Genomic DNA, 22707 nt, shown 5'->3' on the forward strand with positions numbered 1-22707 from the left:
TTTCTCCTGAAAAGTTCCCATATTCATAAACCAAAGCAATCAGTGACTGAAATTGCTGTCAACATTAAAATGGTGAAAAAGAAAGACTGGGCGAGAGATCGATAGGTAAAAATATTTGTTTTGAAATGAAGAACTGAGTTCAAGTCCCTAGTACCTATGTAAAAGCCAGTGTTGGTGTCAGCCAGGCTGACTAGCTAAAATGGCAAATTTCAAGTTTAGAGAGAGATCCTGATCTGCCTCAAGTGAATAAGGTAGATAGTGACAGGACACTTGGTTTCCTTCTCTGTTCTCTGCATGCATGGGTACATGCAATCGCACACAAACACACACACACACACACACACAAACACATATACACATGCGCACACACACACTGGTGAAAAATTAGTTTATTTCCAGAAAGTTTGCTGGGGCCTCAGTCTTGGAATATTTTGTATGTTATAGCCACATCAATTAGAGTTCTAAGTATATTGGACAGGTGAAGTCACTCTATGAACAGTAGATATATATGTTGAATAAAATACCACATAGCTTTAGATCTTCCCATGCTCATGTACTGGGCTTATGTATGCTATTAAACAGAACTAATCTTTAAAAGAATCTTCAATTCTGCTTTTTGTTTAGCACAACCAACAAATAATCATAGAAGAAATATCTTAAGGTGAAGGAAACAGGATAAATGTTTGAAGTTAGCTGTTAGTTGACTGGTATCGTGAGTGGTAGACGACACGTGTGCTTAGTTCCAACATTTCCCAATTTTTGTGTTTCTTTTTCTGAGTCTTCAGATTACTATGATTTGTTACCATAGCTTTGTTCAAAACAGAAACGATTACTTCTTTAGGTCAGGTCACATCACAATGAACTATGATTCTTAATTGCCACTATGACCTGAAAAAATAACCATAAACAACTACACTCAAATACTGCTGAAATATTTTTATTATCTGGACTTTGTATTAGTTTACTTTTGATGAGTTCATTTCATGGAAACTCATCTTTAGGAGCGTGTTTTGGTTTCTTGTTAACCCTCCTTTGAGATATCACAATAGCTTGCTTGGTACACGGTCTCTCAGAAGTTTTAAACAATTATCCTTTGTACATTAAGTGGTCTCCTCTTAGAATAACAAAAAAAATAATAATAAAGAACCTGTAAAAATATCATCCAATTAATTTGACATTGTGATTTTTGGATTCCTTATTGAGACCAAATAAGTCATTATGATGGTGACAGAAAAAATTATACAGTGTCTAAGGTTTTGATCAATTTTCAAAATTGAGGCCTTGACTCAAAGGATATGTATGTTAAATTAAATTAAATTTGTCCAAAATTGTTTATAGGTATAGTAAACTCTAATCTAACTTAATATATGAACATATTTCAAACTATTTTAATAATACAAAAATCCTTCCCCATTCAGTCTTTCTTTCCAGTTTCAGTCACTGCTGTCCAAAAATATTACATTTAAAATTCTAAGAACAAACAAATTTTCAGTTTTAAATGTTTTATTTCTGCATAAATTAAATTATTCTATTCTGCATAAATTTAATTATTCTATTTATAGTATATTTTATTAATATTATCAGTTTGATTGGATTGATAGGTGATTAACAGGCTAATAAAGCAAATCTCTGGAATTGCCTGTGAGATTATTTCATAGACAGTTATATCATGAAAGTCTGACCTAATCAATGTCTTCAAGGATTTAAAATTTGAAAAGAATATTTAATTGGGAAGTGAAGAAACTCTGTAAAATGGTGCCTACTGGGAGAAAGTGGATCACTAAGGTTGTTGTTGTTGTTTTAAAGGGTATGTCTTAGCCCCAGTCTGGTCTCTTCCTTTCTCTCCTTCCTGACAAATATGAGGAGAGTGGCCTCTGTTGTATACTCCCATTTCCATAATATTCTGCTTTATTTCAGGCCCAAAATATTGGACCCAGCCAACTATGTGCTGAAACCTTTGAAATCATGAGCCAAAATAAATATTTTCTTCTTTAAACTCTTTCCCTCAAGTTGCTGTCACACTAACAACAAGGATGAGTAACATGTATAGTTTTGAAAATACATATCTAGGAACTATACATGGCATACATGGTATCTGCTATCTGCTGGGGGGCTTAGAATACATCTCTTAAAGATAAAAGGAGACGATTGTAGTAATTTCATTCTTGTCATACCAGCTGAGGTTCAGTCAACTACAGGCTGTGAACTGTACAGACAATGCTAAACATCATGAACAAGCTATAACCAAGCCTGGTAATTTTGTACATCATTTCCATGTTCTATTTATAAATACCTATTGCCCATGTTGTGGGGATAGAGCTCTCTGAAACTTTCATAATACTGAGGGCTGCCAGAGTCATTAGTTTTTCTTCAATCTGTCCTAAATAAATATATCTAATCCTTTTACTTTAACAATTTGAAAGACTATTTTGACTAATACAAATTTAAATCAGAATATATAGCTTGAACTTTCAAGAACTCAAGGGTTGAGTAGAACTAAAAAGATAATTGAAATTTCAATAAAATGGTAGTAAAACTAAGATGTCAAGACAGAAATAATTAGTCACAGATAATAATTCCTACACTTCAGTAACCCATACAAGAGATGGTAGTAGCTTGCCCTAGATCAGGAGCTGGTGAATTATAACCCATAAGCCTAATCTTGCCTCCTGATTCTTGAATAAACTTTTACTAGAACACCTCCACACACATTCACTTTTGTATTTTCTGTCATCTGTGGCTACTTCTGCTTTTTAAAAATAGAATTCAGTTGTAAACAGATTGCATATGTCTCAAAAGTAGAATTTAGTTGTAAAATTGTATGTGTCTCAAAAACAGCTGAAAGTATTTATTATATGACTTTTACAAAAACATAATTCCAACCCCTAGCTTGGACTATACACAGGGAAGGCAGAGATAAATGAACTTGAATATTATATTTTGAAAGGTGAACACAAACAAGTTTAGTATGTTCTAGAAACAGAGGAAAAATATAATTGTGAGATTTTATTTTCTACTTAATAATCTAACACATTGTTCCTAGGTTGTTTGTTTGGACTTTGCCAATTTTTAGACAGGTCCTTATTATATAGACCTTACTAACATCAAACTCATGATGTTTCTTACTGGGTTTTCTTAGATTAGAGGTATATGAAACCATGCCCAGCTCTTCCTAGGTTTTTGTTTTGTTTTTAAATTAAATTTTTATTTTTATATTAATTACAGTTTATTCACTTTGTATCCCAGCTGTAGATCCCTCCCTCATTCCCTCCCAATCCCACCTTCCCTCCCTCATCTTCTCCCATGACCCTCCCCAAGTCCACTGATAAGTCCTCCTCCCCTTCTATCTGACCCTAGTTTATCAGGTCTAATCAGGACTGGCTGCATTGTCCTCCTCTGCGGCCTGGTAAGACTGCTCTCCCCTCGAAGGGGGGGGGCATCAAAGAGCCTGCCACTGAGTTCATGTCAGAGACAGTTCCTATTCCCCTTACTAAGGAACTCATTTGGAGACTGAGCTTCCATGGGCTACATCTGAGCAGGGGTTCTAGATTATCTCCATGCATGGTCCTTGGTTGGAGTATCAGTCTCAGAAAAGACCCCTGGGCCCAGATATTTTGGTTCTGTTGCTCTCCTTGTGGTGCTCCTGTCCTCTCCAGGTCTTACTATCTCTCCCTTCTTTCGTAAGATTCCCTGTACTGTGCCCAAAGTTTGGCTATGAGTTTCAACATCTGCTTTGATACACTGCTGAGTAGAGTCTTTCAGAGGCCCTAAGACAATTAGGAACAGCACTTCCTCAAGATCCAGCTATGCCACTCCAAGGCATATATACAAAATATGCTCAAGTATACAACAAGGACATTTGCTCAACTATGTCTGTAGCAGCTTTATTTGTAATAGCCAGAAGCTGGAAACAACCCAGATGTCCATCAACGGAGGAATGGATGCAGAAATTGTGGTACATTTATACAATGGAATACTACTCAGCAACTAAAAACAAGGAAATCATGAAATTTGCAGGCAAATGGTGGGATCTAGAAAAGATCATCCTGAGTGAGGTGTCCCAGAAGCAGAAAGACACACGTGGTTTATACTCACTAGACATATATAGGATAAGCATACTAAAATCTGTACACCTAAAGAAGCTAAGCAAGAAGGAGGACCCTGGGTAAGATGATCAATCCTCACTCCGAAAGACAAATTGGATGGACATTGGAAGAAGGAGAAAACAGGAAATAGGACAGGAGCCTACAACAGAGGGCCTCTGTTCCTAGGTTTTAATCCATCCAACTATTCATTCATTCCTAAAAGATACTCTGTGTCATACACTATATGAGTTGTTTAGCACACACATGCACACACACACATATACATAATCAAAGTTTTTGTGTTTTTTAAAAACTCAGTAATGTTATGTAAACATGGTTTTGTTCTAATCCCAAGTGTGGGATTTTAGGTTGTGTTTTAGTTTGTCCACAGCTGATAATTGTCTTCTGCAGGGTGTGGTCATTCCCAGCTGGTATGGCCTGCCTTGTGCAGCATGAAGAGTGGCCTGGTCTAGGACTCTGAGGATATAATTATGAGAACCCAGAAAGAGAAAGCGTGTCATGAGGTGGTAGCCTGTGTAAAGTGGCAGTTTGAAGAGACCAGAGATGGATGGTGTGGTGGAAAAAAACGTTTCAACGCAATGGTTTGGAAGATACTGCTAGCTGCATCTACTGTTGAAATTGATATAACCCCAAAAAGAACCTATCAAACATAAACAGTCTGGAGACTTAAAGGGGTCTGTACCCCACTAACTATAAGAACCCAAAATAAAATAAAGTTTAAAAATGAGTGCTTTCAATCTCTCCCTTCTTTCATAAGATTCCCTGCACTCTGTCCAAAGTTTGGCTATGCATCTCAGCATCTGCTCTGATACCCTGCTGGGTGAAGTCTTTCAGAGGTCCTCTGTGATAGGCTCCTGTCCCGTTCCGTTTTCTCCCTCTTCCATTGTCCATCTCCATAAAGGGAACAACGGAACCAAAAAAAATCTGGGCACAGGGGTCTTTTCTGAGACAGATACTCCAAGCAAGGACCATGCAAGGAGATAACTTAAAACCCCTGCACAGAAGTAGCCCAAGGTAGCTCGGTATTCAAGAGGGTTTCCCAATAATAGGACCACAGACCATCTCTGACATGAACTCATGGGATGGCTCTTGGATCACCTCCACCTGAGGGGGGAGCAGCATTGCCAGGCCACAGAGGAAGACTAAGAAGCCAGTCCTGATGAGACCTGATAGACTATGGTCAGATGGAAGGGGAGAAAGACCTCCCCTATCAGTGGACTGGGGGAGGAGCATAGGAGAAGAGGGAGGAGGGTGGCATTGGAAGGGGTTGGGGAGGGGGCTACAGCTGGGATACAAAGTGAATAAACTGTAATTAATAAAATAAAATAAAGTAAAAAAAAATGAGTGCTACACACACATACACACCACACACAAATCAAGGAAGCCAACAAGGAAATAATCCCAATGCTTTCTTTTCTTTCCTTTTCTTTTGTCTTTTCTTTTTTTTTTTTTTTTTAGTACAGGGTCTCTCTATGTAGCCTTGGTCATTCTAGAACTAGCTATGTAGACCAAGCTGGCCTCATACTCACAAAGATCTCCTGCCTTTACCTTCCAACTGCTGGAATTAAAGGCATAAACTACCACACCTGGCTTCAATGTTTAGTTTCTAACAGTAAGTCCTGAGTAAAACTGAGGGATAAATAGAACAAAGAAAATAAAATAATTTTTTTATCATCCATTTATTATTGATCAAGTTGTACCTGGACTCTATCTTGTCTGGTTGTTCATACTTTCTCTCTTTCAGTCACTAAAATTCTGTATTCTTAATAGCTGATATTGACACTGCATGACAGGCATGTTGCTTTTAACCACTATAGTCTTGTGACATAGATACTATTATTACACCATGCATGAAATAGGAAATCGATGCTCAGAGAAGCAAAGCCTTTTAACTAAAATTGTAGGTGTACTTCACAAAGTAGCATTCAGGGCATCTATTTTTCCTCCTGTCTTTGCTCTGTGTCTTGAGAACATCATGTACCAAAGTCACCCACCATCACCGCTACTGAGGCATAGATTTACAATAGTAATATTTGAGTCCAGTGGACTATTTTCTTGAAACTCTTGTCATGGTCTATTATAGATGAATGTCAAGAACCTAGAGCCAATGAACATATTTTGTTGAAAGGATTCTTTTTAGGTTTCTACTTGTGTTTTTATTGTAGTTTCCATTGTATAATATTTACTTAGGTTTTATTCTCAGCTTGGGAACTTAACTTCCATGTGATCTTGTTGAGATTGTTTAACCTATCTGTGCCTTTGTCGCCTTACCCCTAAAGTACAAATAATATAATCTGTTTTAAATGTTTATTATAACATAGGTCAAAATTTGGCAGATAGTGTAAGTTTTATAAATGTTGTTTACTATTATAATGAAGACCTTCTCTGAATTAAATAAACTTTATCAACTTCTTGCCTTTTCTTGGGGACTTTATATTTACCAGTTTCATTTTACCTTTGCTGATATCATCTACTACTGTCATGTTCCTTCATATTACTAGACATTGCATCATGCTTTCATTCTATCTGGAATGTTCCCCTTTTTCACATTTGCCTGGTCACCACTGATTACGTTCTTTAAGCATAAAATTATAAGGGTATAAACTATGTCCTGCTTTTGATCATCATTTTATACCCAGAGATCAGTACAAAGGTTGACATACAGTAGAGACTCAATATTTGTTGCATAAATGAATACCAGCCAAATTAAATTTAGAATTTTCATCTTTAGTTATTGTTCTTAGCATTAATTCACATTTTGGGTATAATCTCTAGTGTGTATATTTGGTGATTGTAGGCAGTTACTAACAAATATTGATTAAAGAATACATCTTATGCTTGGAAAAATACAAACTTTCTGCTTTCAAAAAGCTGCTTGTTCACTGCACAGAAAAGATATCCAGAATAAGTGGTATATTAGGCATATAGAAAAAGAGAATATAAATTTACACAGAAATGACAATTTAAAAAATCACAGAGGAAAGCCTAAATTGACTTTTTAAAAAAGACTATCATTTTTCCAAATAAACAACTGTAGACAGAAAGAATTCCAGGATGAAACTATAGAGAAATATTTAAAGCCTCCGTCCTAATGGAAACTTTTCATCTTTTGTTTATGTTGAATACGAAAAACTGGTTTATTTTTGTGCCTTTATGACAGATTATTTCACGTTCCATCTCTTAGTTGTTTTTAGTATATATTATTAAATTTCATTCACACAAGGTAGTCATTCCTTGTGGTTTATTCCCCCTTAAGACTCACTATATTAGCACTGTAGCTGGGCCTTTGATTCAAAATGCTCATCTGAATCCATGGAAATTTCGTAGTGAGGGATATGTGATGTGTGGATGGATAATGGAAGAATTTTAGTTCTTATAAAACCTCAGTAAGCTACCATTAATAAAAACATAGATAGGAGATTAGAGAAGAGCACGGAAATAGCAGGCAGGCAACCTGAGTTTTACATGCATTGTAACATCCTGGACCTGTCTTTCTTTAATTATTCCTCCAAATTTCTTCGGTGAAAACTACCAACTAGAACACTTTTTTTTTCCTTTTTTCTCCATTTATTATTTTTATTAATTACAGTTTATTCACTTTGTATCCCCCTGTAGCTCCCTTCCTCCTCCCCTCCCAATACCACCCTCCTTCCCTGTTCTCCACCCGTGCCCCTCCCCTACTCCACTGAAAAGGGAGGTCTTCCTTTCCTTCCTTCTGATCCTAGTTTATCAGGTCTCATCAGGGCTGGCTGCACCGTCTTCCTCTGTGGCCTGGTAACGCTGCTTCCCTTAGGGGAAGGTGATCAAATAGCAGGCCAATCAGTTCATGTCAGAGACAGTCCCTTTTCCCATTACTATAGAACCCGCGAGCAGACTTAACTGCCTAGGGAACACTTTTCTGATCTTTCCAGATCTTAGTACCGCCCTGAGGCTCCTACTCTGCAAATCCGGAAGGAGAGGGGTGGGGCCTTAAGCCTCTGTGCTGGGCTAGAGCAGGCTGGGGGAGGGGAGCTGAGCGTAGCCAGACTGCCTTAGAGGGCTGGGTAGTAAAAAGCAAAAGGAGTGAGTGACAAGGTTGCGCTTCAGCCCCTCTTTGCTGGCTTTTGCACCCGCAAACTTCTGAGTCGCGACTTCCAGCACGGGTAGGTGCAGCCCCTTGGGCCTGGGAAGGAGTTAGTGTCTGGGATCCATGGTTCTTAGTCTTGTGCTTTGGGGGCCCGGTAAAGTGGGCAGTGGCAGCTCCATTCCCCATCTGAGATTGATGATACTCATCTTACACACTTGCTGAGGCAGACAATTCTGCCTTACTGCAAGGCTGTCCTCACAATTTGTGCTAGCCCTCCTAGAGATCAGTTTAGGGCCAGTTAGGCCTAACACTGTGACACAGCTGGAGGAAGCTGGGCTTGAGACTGAAACCCAATATACCTGATTTCAAACTCAGTTAGACCTTTCAGCCCCGAATCTGTCGCTCATTTGTTCGCTAGAATTCAGCATTACCTCACTCTGCTCAGCCAAGAAGCTGAAAGGAGGAACCTGCTTTTCTAAGACTTACAGCATGGCCTTCTTTTATTTCATTTTCGCTAATGTTCTCTGACCAGATTGTACTTTTGTCTGCCCCTCTCAGAGCAAGGCTATCAGTGTAGTTGGAGAATACGTTATGGGTTACAGTAGGCTAGAAACTTTTCTTTCTGTTCTGAAAACAACTCAAAAGAACCTTTTAAAACTATTGGAAATGATATTAATTTAATGCATTAATTGAATGGTAACTGAATAATGCTCTTGTGAATACATTATTAGTAAGGATTTTAATAAAATTATTGTCCAAAATGAAAATGTAATATATTGAATGAACATAATATATCACCAGCAAGTTCCATGAGAAAAAATAGTTGGAGATTGGGAACACTTCGATAATCCATTTTCATACAGTAGTCTTATTTTGGTGTTGCTTTTATTTTATTGTTTGCTTGTCAGGATACACAGTAGTTAAAACGGAAAAGTAGTTAATTTTACTATAGGTAAGTGACTACAAAGGTTCAGGAGAAATATAATCACTATAGACCAATATTGAGACTTCCAAGTCTTTATTATAGAACAACAATGAAAAGAAAATATGATTTACCACAATATTAAAGAAGTCATACATTGTTTCATAAGCAGTGTGATGAACGAATGTTCATTGTAGTGATAGAGTCTGGGAACTTCTACCATTTGTTTCTCCTAGTTCTTTCTTGGAAATACAGACTGTGGCACTTCCTTGTCTTAATGTCTGTCTCAGGAGTTTCACCAGTACTACTTTGCCCCTGCTTGTTAACTCTGAGAATGGCAGCAAAATATCCATTCAGTGTCTATAATGTTACTGGCAGCTGTTTTTTGCCTTTCAGATCTGGGGGTTGAGGATTAAACTCAATAACCCTCTGCTCTTAGCATTCTTTACCTGGTGACCAGAGCTCCACCAGTTGAGTCCCTCAGTGACCTTTTCTACAAAACCAGGCATACCTTATGCTCACCTGAGATGAACATAAACCTTCTTTTGTCCCATGTAAAGACTAATAGCAATGAGAGAAGCTTGGGAAAACCCAGCCTGTGCTATACCTGCAGGTTCTAGGCAAGGATTGGCTGATAATGAAGGAGATGTTGAGTAAGAAAAGGAACTGATGGCTTCTCAGATGGTCTCAAGTGGATTGTGCTGAACGTCTGTTGGATGGTTTGAGGGTGACTTTAGAATTGGTCATTTGGCAGGGCCTAGTGGTGACTGCCTTACTAGCCACATTTTTACTGTGTTAATCTGCTTTGCTGTATTCCTTATACTTTGTTAAGTAGTGAATGTCTACTCTGTTCCAGGCGGCCAACCCACTTGTTGCCCTTAGGAGCACAGAAATGCAACATAGCTGGGAGACAGGATTTCAAATGTGCTCATTTATGCGCCATCCTTACCCTTTCCATCATGTTTCTAACCAGTATAGAGCCTTGTTACTTCCACATCATGTCTATTTTAAAAATCAATCCATTTCTCTTCTACTGCCCAAATTTCAAGCCAGTAAAATGTAATCAAGCTGCATTATATTCATGTATACATATATAATTTTAAAATACCTTTGTATAATGTAATTTCTTGAGTACTTAACTATGGATTGTCTATTATTGTCATATATTATTTATGTAACTTTATGTTAAATATTTTGCCAAACTTTTCTAAAAGGGCTGTGACATTTTACATTAACCCGAACCACATAACCAATCATCAGTGTATGAGAATTTTAAATTGTTTTCACCCTTTCACCCTCCTCAGTACCATTTTTTTCTTTTTAAAAAATAGTTATAGTTTTTCTTGTATGAAATAGTATACAGTCATGTAGGTCAATGGAATAGAACAGAGGCCCCAGAAAGAAACATCTAAATTTTTTGCCAAAGGGATCAAAAACATATGTTGGACAAAAGACAGCTTCTTTAACAAATAGTGCCAGAAAAACTGTATATTCACACGTAGAAGAATAAAACTAGATCTACATCTCTCTCCCTGTATGCAAATCAGTTCAAAGTGAACCAAAGACCTTAATACAAAGCCAAAAAAACTCTGAAAATTGCTAGAGAAAAATAAAGGGAAAACACATCAGGATAAAGGTCTAAGTAAAGACTTTCTGAAAAGGACTCCGACGTAACTCCAGGAATTGGCAAATAAGATTACAAGAAACTAAAAAGCTTCTGTTCAACAAGGGAAACAAGTCCTGCTGTGTTTATAAGGCCTAGTTTCCTTAGTGTCCTCTAGCCCCCTGGTTCTTATACAACTTCTGCCTCCTCTTGCACAGGGTTCCTTGAGTCCTGAGGGGAGGGATTTGATGAAAACTTCCCATTTAGGGCTGAGTGTTCTGAGGTTTCTCTTTGCATAATATCTGGCTGTGTGTCTCTGTATTTGTTCTCCTCTGCTACAAGAGGAAGTTTCTCTGATGATGGCTGAGCAAGGCACTGATCTATAGGCATCACTACATTGTTGTTTTTGTTTAGACCAGTAGTATTTGGTTTTACCCTACACCCTTGAGCTATCTTGTTTCTCAGGTGTGAGTTACAACTCATAAAGTGGACCTTAAGTTAATTCAGATATTGTTTGGTTGTTCTCATAAGTTTTGTACCACCATTGCCCTAGCATATCTTGCAGGCAGCACACCATTGTAGATCAAAGGGTTTGTGGCTAGTTTGGTATTTACATTTCTCTTTTGGTAATGTGCAGCATACTTTCCTGTACCAAAGATGCTAGAACATAGGAGTGAAGACTCTGTGTAGGCATAAACTTGATTTCTCCATGTTCAATGAGTTGTGAAGGTGTTGTATTCAGCAATAGGCCTTACTGTCAGTTTGTGGAAAACAACCTGTTGCCTCGGCAACAGCCTGGATTGTTTGGGGATTCCCATGAGCTCCCTTTGGCCAACAACTCAATTAGATGCAACTCAGTGTCAGTGCTAGAAGCTTCGTTTGGTGACAAGGGATGCCCAGTTAGGGCTGTTTTCCCAGTGATTTCCTTTAGATCACCTTCATATATGTATATATTTTAGGAAATTTCTACCATATTAGGATTCCATACTATCCTTCAAATGGCCCTTAGTTTTAGTTATCCTTCCCCATGTTCCCTCCCTCTGCCCCCACTCCCTACTTGATCCTCCCATTCCAGCTCCTTCTCCCCTCCCATAATTATTTTCTTTTCCTTTCCTAGTGAGATCTATATGTACTGTGTTTTCTAGTCTCTTCCTCTATACCTAACTTCACTGGGTCTATGCAGTGTTATTGGTCTTTCTTCCAAGGGTCCAGCCCATTGGCGAGGACAGGGGTCCCAGGCCAAGGGGGTGAGAGGTACAGAGTCACCACACAGACATCGGGAGTCGGGGGAATGCAATTGGAGAAAGTGGCTGCATACTATTCCTGAAGAGAGAGCAAGTTATATAGCTTTGGGCAACCAAGCAGGTTCCTCCACACCATCTCCGAGCCTGCCATTAGTTGTTGACTCTGGGCAGATTCTCCAACTTCAAGTCACATACTTTCTGCCTAACTACTTCCATTACTACATCAGTGGAAGCTGCTCCAGGCTGTGAGCCCTAATGGCCCTTTGCTGGGAATGCCCACAGAGTGTAGCTTGGTTATCATATACTTAATGACTAGTATCCACAAATAAACAAATATATACCATATATATCTTTCTAGGCCTGGGTTGCCTCACTCAGAATGATTTTTTTCTAGTTCTATTAATTTGCCCACAAATGTCGTAACATAATTTTTTAACAGCTGAGTAATACCCCATTGTGTAAAAGTACCATATTTAAAAAAAAAAATCTATTCTTTCGTTGAAAGACATCTAGGTTGTTTCCAATTTCTGGCTTTTATGAACTGAACAACCATGAACTTGGTTGAACAAGCATACTTGTAGTATGATGGGGTGTCCTGGTATGTCCTGGATCTTGAAGTAAATCAATTACCATCTTCCCGAGGAACTGCAAGACTGAGTGTACAAATTTACACTCCCACCAGCAATGGAAGAGTCCACATCCTCTCCAGCATGAGCTGTCACTTGTGTTAGTGATCTTAGCCATTCTGACAGATATAAGACGGAACTTCAAAGTGGTTTTGATTTGCATTTCCCTGATGGCTAAGGATGTCAAACATTTCTTTAAATATTTCTCTGCCATTTGAGATTTCCCTAATGAGAATTCCCTGTCTAGGTCTGCACTCCATTTTTTAATTGAGTTATTTGGTTTTTTTAATATCTATTCTCTTGAGTTCTTTATAAATTTTGGAAATTAGCCCTCTATAAGATGTGTAGTTGATGAAAATCTTTTCCTATTCTGTAGGTTGATGGTATCCTTTGCCTTATAGAAGTTTTTCAGTTTCATGAGGTCCTATTTATTAATTTTTATCTTAGTGCCTGCTCTAGTGGTATTCTGTTCAGAAAGTCTGTTTTATATTTTTATTTATTCTTCTCTCATACTACATCCCAACTGCAGCTTACCCTCGCTCCACTCCTTCCAGTCCCCCCAATCTCCCCTCTCTCTCTCAGATCTACCTCCCCTCTCAGATCTACTCCCTCCACCTCATCTTTCCCTGAGAAAATGCAAGCTTCCCAGGGACATCAGTGGATCATGTCACAAGATACTGTAAGACCAGGCACAAACACTCACATCAAGGCTGGGCAAGGCAACCCAATAGGAAGAAAGGGGCCCCCAAAAGGCAAAATAGTCAGAGACACTCCCACTCCCACTGTCTGAAGACCCTGTAAAACATCAAGTCAACAACTATAACATTTATGCAAAGGACCTAGTAAGACTCATTCAGGGTCTGGGATTGCTGCTTCTTCAGTCTCTGTGAACCCCCATGAGCCCTGTTTAATCCCTAGTGTCCTTGACTCCCCTGGCTTCCACAGTTCCTCCTCACCTTTTTCTGAGGGCATACCCTATTTTTCAATTGGATTATTTATTTTCTTGATATCTGAACTTTTCAACTATTTATGTATTTTCAATACTAGCCCTCTATCAGGTGTGTAGTTGGTAAAACAAAACAAAACAAAACAAAACATTCTGTTGGCTGCCGCTTTGTTGGAATGACAGTGTTCTTTGCCGTGAAAAAGCTTCTTACTTTCATGAGGTCCCATTTATTATTCATTAATCTTGGCGCTTGTTCTAATGGTGGTCTGTTCAAAAAGTCTTTTCCTGTGCCAATGAGTTCAAGGCTATTCTATACTTATTCTTCTGTCAGGTTCAGTTTTTCTGATTTTATGTTGAGGTCGTTTATCCACTTGGACTTGAGTTTTGTGAAGGGTGATCGATGTGGGTCTATTTGCATTCTTCTACATGGATGGATCCAGTTTGACCACCATGATTTGTTAAAGATGCTGTCTTTTCCCCAGTGTGTATTTCTGGCTTCTTTATGAAAAAATCAGGTGTCCCATAGCTTTGTGGATTCAATATGAATCTACTGATCAACATGTCTGTTTTTATACCAGTATCATATTGTTTTTAATACTATACCTCTGTAGTACAACTTGAAATCAGGGATGGTGATACCTCCAGCATTTCTTTTACTATTCAGGACTGTTTTACAGTATTGATTATTCTATATGAAACTGAGAATTGGCCTTTCAAGATCTGTGAAGAATTGTATTGAAATTTTGATGGAGATTGCACTGGTCTATAGATTGCTTTTGGTAGGATGGTCATTTTTTATATGGGATGAGTCCAAGCAAGGAAGTTTGAAGAGGAAGGTCTGTATGGTCCACTGGACGTGGTGACAGAGAAAAGGAGGCCAAAGAAAGTGGTTTGCTACAGAAGGAGGGACAAATGTGGGGGATTGGATTAGGATTTGGAAGAGAGGTTTGAGAAGACCTGCTGTTGGTTTACCTGCTTTCCTGGCTAGAGTGTAATTAATATATCTTAGTTTATTGTATCATTTTGGTTAATATCTAAGGTCATGAAGAGGTATTTTTGACAACTTTTCATTTTGTTTTTGCTTTTGGAAAAGGAATTTCTCCAAGCTCTTGACTAGGCCACTCCAAAGCCCTTCTATAATTAAATATCTAATTTGGATGATTTAAAAAAAATAGTATAGTTCAGTTTTTGTCTTGTCTTTTGAGCTAAAATGTAAGACTTCTGGGTTTTCAATTTCTTACTCTTATTCTGTACTGTCAAAAAGTAGAATCTAAGTTATCTTTATTACAATTCCTATTGCAGCCTTTCTGCTCAGACTTAACTCTACCATTCAGCAAGTAAAATATTGTAGCTGTTTGTCAGCAGCATTTTAGTAGTGGATATTTCTTTCTTTGTAGTATCCGTGACATTACTGATATTAGCTTACATGTGATTACATCTTCTTATTGGCATTTCCAGCTATTACTACTTAAGTATATCTGTTTATTCTTTAACCAATGATTGTTGGATTTTTTTAGTCACTTTTGTTTTATTAGCACAGTTCAATTATAAACACAAATGGCTTTCATTATGATGTTTTCTTTTTTATATAATTTTATTTTTATATTAATAACAGACTATTTACTTTGTATCCCAGCCTTAGTCCCCTTCCTCATTCTCTCCCAATCCCACCTTCCCTCCCTCATCTCCTCCCTGCCCCTTTCCAAGTCCACTGATTGGGGAAGACCTCCTCCCCTTTCATCTGACCCTGTTTTATCAGCTATCTTCAGGACTGGCTGCAGTGTCCTCCTCTGTGGCCTAGCAAGGTTGCTCCTCCCTTGGGGTCAAAGTGGCAGGTCAAAGAGCCTGCCACTGAGTTCATGTCAGAGACAGTCCCTGTTCCCCTTACTAGAGAACCCACTTGGACACTGAGCTACCACGGGCTACATCAAGCAGAGATTCTAGGTTATATCCATACATGGTCCTTTGTTGGAGAAACAGACCCCTGTGCCCAGATATATTTGGTCCTTGTAGAACTCCTGTCCTCTCCAGGTCATACTAACTCCCCCTCCTTTCATATGATTCCCTGCACTCTGCCCAAGGTTTGGTTATGTGTCTCAGCATCATTATGATGTTTTCATATCATTTCATAGCATGTAAGATATTTTTAGTCTACCTAATCCCCATTATCCTTCCTTCCCCTCTCTTTCTCTACCCCCTGATCCCCTTCTACTTCCCTAATAGTCCTCCTTCTACTTTTACATCATCATCTTTTCTGATACTTGAGATTGAACCGAGAACCTGCACATGCTACGTTAATATTAAACTACATCTCTAATCTTTTCTCCTTTCCCCTTAGATGTCACATATGAGAGAAATATATGATAAATGTTGATTATTTCACAAGCATGATGATCTTCAATTCTAATCATTTTCCTGAAAATGCCAGGATTTTAATTTGTGTGGCTGAATATTACTAAATTGAGTGTATATGCTTCATTTTTCATTCATTTATGTTGATTGACATGTAGCTTTATTCCATAACTGGGATGTTTTAAGTAGTACGCCAACAAATAAGAATGTATAAGTATCTCTTTTAAATATTGACTTTGATTCCCATGGTACATATATACTTGAGTTATATAACTATCTTATATGGTAGTTCTATTTTTAAATTTTAAAAATAATATTTGTTAATTGAAATAGAATTACACAACATTCCCCCTTCCCTTTCCTCCATGTCTCTTAAAATCTTTCCTCCCCATCTTCCACAGTGTTCTCTGCTGCACTCTTTTTTAAACTCTGTTTTATTTGGAGTTCCTTAAAGGCTTTCCCTTCCAACTCCCCAACCCTAAGTAGGAGAGAGGAGGTTACTTCTCCCAGCTGTTTAGGGTCGATGGGTTCTTTTAGGACTATACCAATCTCTGTCAGCAGCAGACACAGTAAACAGTCTCCTCCAAGGTGCTGTGTTTAAATATTTCTCTCTTTCCCAGCTGCCACACCACCCGTCTCTGGTCTCTCCAAATGGCCATTGGCCACACACCAACACCATCATTGCACACCACATTTTCTCTTTCCAGGATCTCATATTTATATCCCTCAGAGGCCTAGACCACTTCCCTCTCCATGCTGCATGAGGCAGGCTGTTACCAGCTGGCAAAGATCACACCCCCAATGAGACAATGATCAGCTCTGGACAAACTAAAGCCACACTGGGATTAAAACAAAAACATATTTACGTAACATAACAAATTTTTTAAAGAAACCAAAACTTCCATTACAGTTCCCTGAGCCATAGATACAATGTAGATGTGTCTATTAGATATCTAAATGTAGGTATCTATTACATGTATCACATAGATATGATGTGATGTAGATCTATCCATTAGAGCTAGCTCCCTATCCTGATCAATTAACTGTACATTGTGTCCAGTTGTGGTTTTCTTTGATGGTCTCCATTTGCTGTAAAGAGAAGCTTCTTTAATGAGGGTGGTAGCTACACTTATCTGTGGGTATAAGGATAAGTATTAGACTACAGTAAGAAGCTATGCTTGTCTGGCAAAGTAGTGAGAGTAGATTGCTTTCTAAGGTTCATAATCTCTCTAGCCCCAGTCATTTGAAAAGAGGTTTCTCATGCTTGGTACTATGGGTGTTGTTAGTCTATGCTTCAACGGCTTAAATTCTTTTTATTTTTGGATATTTTTTGAGAAATCTCCATACTGTTTTATGCAATGACTAGACTAATTTACATTTCTACCAACAGTATATAATCCCCCAATATTCTCACCAGCATTTGTTGCTATTTGTTTTCTTTCTTTTCTTTTCCTTCCTTCCTTCCTTTCTTCTTCTTCTTCTTCTTCTTCTTCTTCTTCTTCTTCTTCTTCTTCTTCTTCCTCTCTCTCTCTCTCTCTCTCTCTCTCTCTCTCTCTCTCTCTCTCTCTTTCTTTCGACACAGTATGGTGGTTTGAATCGGTTTGGCTACCACAGACTCATGTGTTTGAAAGCTTGGCCCATAGGGAGTAGCACTACTAGGAGGTGTGGCCTTGTTAGAGTAGGTGTGGTCTTGTTGGAGGAAGTGTGTTACTGTGTGGGTGGAGCTTTGAGGTTTCTTATGCTCATTCTGTCTCCAGTGTGGAATAAGGGTCTCCTCCTGGCTGCATTTGGATCAAGATGTAGAACTCTCGGCTTCTCCAGCACCATGTCTGCCTGCAAGCTGCCATACTTCCTGCCATAATGATAATGGACTAAACTTCTGAAACTATATGCCACCCGCAATTAAATTTTAGTCTCGATAAGAGTTGACTCCGTCATAGTGTCTCTTCACAGCAATGGAAATCCTAATTAAGACACAGGGTCTCTCTATGTAGCTGTGGCTGTTCTGCAACCTTCTATGTAGACAAGGCTGGCCTTGAACTCACAGAGATCTACCTGCTTCTGCCTCCCAACTGCTGAGATTAAAAGTGTGAGCATGGAGACACCATGCTCAGCACTGTTTGTTTTCTAATGATAGCCATTCTGACAGGAATGCAGCAGAATCTCAATGTACTTTGAATTTGCATTTCCCTGATAGCTAAACATGTTCAGTGTTTTCCCCTAAACTATAATTCATTATTTTAAAGGTGTCTTTTAAATTTATTTGTCTATTTATTATTTGAATTATTAATGTATTTGGCAATTGTTTAGTTTTTCCTATATTCTGGATATTAATCCATGGATCTTTGTCCTATCTTAGGCTGTCTCTTTGTTCTGTTATTTTTTTCTCTGCTGCACAGAAGCTCTTTAATTTTTTGCAATACCACTTGGCAAATCTTTTTGTTATTTTCTAAGCTTTTGGAGTCATAGTAAGATCTCATATTTACAGTTCCTCTCACATTTCAAGGAAAGTTTCATATAACAATAAGGGTCACTGGAAGTTGTTTAGAATTCTCCCTATTACAAATACAAAGTCATAAATTAAAAAAAGGTCTGTTACACAAAAAAGAATAAATGTAAAGAAAACTTCATCTGGGTGTATTTTAATAAAATTACTGAAAAGAAAATAAAACTGGTTGGAGCTCCAGAACCATACATCAACATTACTGCCAGGTAAGACACTTTCCTTTCTATTCCCTGAGCTTCCCAGGACATCATATGCCTCCCTCAAGACCCCAAAGCAAACATAATGTATTTGAAAAGAGACTAGTAGGAGGGAGATTGGTTGGAATGGAAGAGAAATTAAAAAGGATAGGGGGAAGGAAAAACAAATGCATTGCATGAATGTATGAAATTGTAAAAGAACAAACTTAATTTAAAAAAAACAATTAGAAATTACATGTTTTAAGAAGCATGGCAATTAGAAATATCCTTTAGAATTCTCAACAGAATCAATATGAAGATAATAAAACAACTTAGCATATGAAAGTCAATGCCAGCCTAAAAGTCTATACCTGATGAACTTTTCATAAGGGCTTTGAAAGTAAATGTGAAAGAGATGTTTTCAGATGCTCCTTAACCTATGGAACTTATGACCAAGAACTGAAGAAAATATTAAAGATCTTCAGGAAGAAAAATAAAATGAATGCTTAGATACTTAATGGAATGAAATACAATAAAGAAGTTAAACATCTATATAGATGTCAATGCTTAATAATTGTATAAAATGTCAGTATCATATGGAATATGTATAGACGTAATTAAAAGAGAGAGAGAACATGAAGGGTGGTAGGGAGGTTGAGAGGATATAGGATGAGTTGGGGGAGCAGAAATAATATGATCAAAATATAGTATATGAAAAGCATTTAAATATAACAAGACACTATAATAGCACTTGAGTAAATGGACTTAGTATAAATTTTCTAATTTTCATTACATTTTATTTTTATTAACATATATAAATATTGCTTATTAATGAGATTCACTGTGTTATTTTCACACCACATGCATAGTTTGAAATGATGAAATATAATCTTACTTATCCATCTTCCCCCGAATCTATACCCTTCCAAACCTTAATTAAACACCATCCAATATATAGATCAAGTATAGTTAGCCTCCACATAAGAGAACATGCCTCTAGTTTTACTTCAACGACAGGATTTCATCCTTCTATTTGGCTGAAAGTACTCCACTGTATATTCCACGTTTGCCTTATCTACTCATCATTTTAGAAGCACATAGTCTAATTCAATATCTCAACAATTTTAAATACTGCAGCAATGATTATGTGTATGTAATCATGTATGTTGTATGTTGAGTTTAGTTTAGAGGTTTAATTTTTATATATAATTAAAAATGAGAGAAATGGGAAAGGGGAGCAAATTTTCCACTTTTCTAAGCAACACACTTGGTATTGGTTGCTTTCCTCATTGCTGTGACAAAATACCTAACAAAACAACTTTTAAAAGGAAAGATTAATTTGGCTAACGGTTTGAGATGATATAGCTCATCATGATAGGGAAGGTCTGGCAACAGGAGCAGCTGTATCTTTGGTGACAGGGGTAAGCAAGCAGGGAGAGATGAATTCTGGTGCCCATCAAGCTTTCTCTTTCTTTCCCTTTTATTCAGTCTGGGTATCCAGACCAAGTTTAGAGTAAGCAGTTAGTATTTTCTCTTCATTTAAACCTTTCTGGAAATGTCCTCACAAGCATTTCTAGAAGTGTGTCTCCTAAGTCATTTTAATATCTATATGTATATATCTATTTAGATATTTAATGTTTATTGGGTAAAATGAGAAATGAATGAATTTACAACTGCTTACAAATAGATTTGATAATTTGATGGGAATTGCATTGAATCTGTAGATTCCTTTTGGTAAGATGGCCATTTTTACTATGTTAATCCTACCAAGCCATGAGCATGGGAGATCTTTCCATCTTCTCATATCTTCTTCTAATTCTTTCTTTAGAGACTGGAAAATTTTTTGACTTGCTTGGTTAGAGTTACACCAAGATACTTTATGTTATTTGTGGCTATTATGAAGGGTGTTTTTCCCTAATTTCTTTCTCAGCTCATGTCTTTTGTATACAGGAGGGCTACTGATTTTTTTTTTTGGAGTTAATTTTGTATGTAACCACTTTGCTGAAGATATTTATCAGCTGTAGCAGTTTCCTGGTAGAATTTTGGGGGTCACTCATGTCTGTTACCATATCATCTGCAAATAGTGATACTTTGACTTCTTTTCGTGATTTGAATCTCCTTGATCTCCTTAATTATCTTATTTCTCTAGCAAGGACTTAAAAAACTGTGTTGAAGAGATATAGAGAGAGTGGGCATCCTTGCCTTGTCCCTGATTTCAGTGGGATTGATTTAAGTTTCTCTCCATTTAGTTTGATGTTGGCTATAGGCTTGCTGTATATTGCCTTTATCATATTTAAAATGTTTTCAACATTTTAAAAATATGAAATCTATTCCTTATTTATGGGACCCATCATAGATATATTATATATAATATATTATTATAAAATATAATATATTTTATATGTATAATATACTTACATATTATATATAACATACATATATGAAAGGTCCCATAAATGAGGAATGGATTTCATATTTTTAAAAAGTTGAAAACATTTTAAATATAGATGCAGTTAATATGTGATCTGTGAAGTCTAAAATATTTTCTAGTGCTTAAAAAAAAAAACCCTAGCTCAAAGTCTAATACTCAATTTTTACTCAAATACATCCCACAACATAAAATCACTCTTTAATTTATTTATTTTATTTAAGTTTTATTTTTTCTTTACAATTTATTCATTATATATTCCAACTGAAGCCCCCCTCCCTCAACTCCCCCAGTCCCACCCTCTCTCCCTCTTCCCTTCATCCCCTTCCCCTAGTCAACTGAAAGGAGTTCTCCACTATTGCCATCTGCCCATAGCTTGTTAAGTCTCATCAGGACTGCTTGCATCCTCTTCCTCTGTGTCCTGGCAAGGCTGCATCATCAGGGGCAAGTGATCAGAGAGCAGTCAACTGATTTCATGGCAGAGGCAACCCCTGATCCCCTCACACAGTGATTCACATGGAGACTGAGCTGCCAATCGGCCATATCTGAGCAGGGAGTCTAGGTCCTCTCCATGCATGGTCCTCCATTGGCACATCAGTCTCTGCAGGACCCCCTGAGCTCAGATCCTTTAGTTTTGTTAGTCTCCTTGTGGATCTCCTGTCCCCTCCATGTCCTTCTTTTACCATCCCTCTCTTCTTCCATATATTATATTACAATGCAACAATATAATATTATATATTATGTAAAATATATAAGATTTTATATATATAATGGTATCCGGATACTTATCTTCAAGACTACTATAGAAATCACAAGAAAGACAAGACAAAACACTAGGCAACATTAAAATCTCAACTTAGTTAGGGATAATACTCCAGTGCTCCAGCCAAACTCCTTACCCGTGTGTGTGTATGTGTGTGTGTGTGTGTGTGTGTGTGTGTGTGTGTGTGTGTGTGTTTATGGAGAGATTCATTCCATAAGTTCTGTGACTATAGAGAACCCTAACTAATACACATGGCTTTCTTCTTCTCTTCCCATACCACAAGATAATTTATAACTATGTTTTTCAGATTATCTGGTTTGTCAAATAATTATTGGTTTACAATACTTATATTTATAGTTGTAGCATTATCCTTATGGCCTCATAAAAATGTGTTATATTGTTACTCGCTCTTGTCTTCTAGGATGTGGTGCCATAAATTATTGTATGTACAAAGCAGGCTCCAGAATTTGATGAAGAGAGGAGACATAGGTCATGTTCTTCATCTGTCCAACTTTAGAAGTTTATTTTCGCTATCTATCCATTGGTGCCATACAGCTTCCAAGTCTGTGAATTGTACTTGGCAGCAACATGAAGATCATTTGGGTAAGAGATGTGTGAGGAAATCTTATTATTTTTTATTTGTGGTTAAAATAAATGGCATAAAATATACCGTATTAACCATTTAAATATACAGCACAATAGTATTAAATACATTCATTTTGTTGTACAACAAAAAAATACTTTTTGTATAGTCTGAACATGCTTTCAGTAGAGGTGAAATGGTATCTGGAGACTTATCTCCAAGACTAGTGTAGAAATCACAAGAAAGACAAAAAAAAAATAAAAAATAAAAAAAAAAAAAACAACAAAAAAACACAAGGGATCATTAAAATCCCAATTTAGTTAGGGATAACTTTGCAGTGCTCCAGCCAGACTCCTTACCCTGTATCATCTAAGAAAAAAATGAAA

At 37.4% G+C, this 22707-nt stretch overlaps 1 protein-coding gene across 3 annotated transcripts in view; it reads left to right on the forward strand.

Moving 5' to 3' along the window:
• Window positions 1-8088: 8088 nt before the first annotated feature.
• LOC110543623 (trimethyllysine dioxygenase, mitochondrial) overlaps window positions 8089-22707 on the forward strand; it is a 72609-nt gene continuing 57990 nt past the window's right edge. For 2 of the 3 annotated variants that reach the window (XM_060374358.1, XM_060374357.1), the window contains exons 1-2: window positions 8089-8248; window positions 22160-22341. In XM_060374358.1, coding sequence (XP_060230341.1) covers window positions 22161-22341 — 181 coding nt within the window. In that variant the 5' untranslated portion in view covers window positions 8089-8248; window position 22160. The remainder of the gene's footprint in view (window positions 8249-22159; window positions 22342-22707) is intronic. The other variant, XM_060374356.1, reaches the window with a different exon arrangement.

Source organism: Meriones unguiculatus, chromosome X, assembly GCF_030254825.1.
Source record: "Meriones unguiculatus strain TT.TT164.6M chromosome X, Bangor_MerUng_6.1, whole genome shotgun sequence".
In the NCBI taxonomy this organism is placed as follows: Eukaryota; Metazoa; Chordata; class Mammalia; order Rodentia; family Muridae; genus Meriones; species Meriones unguiculatus.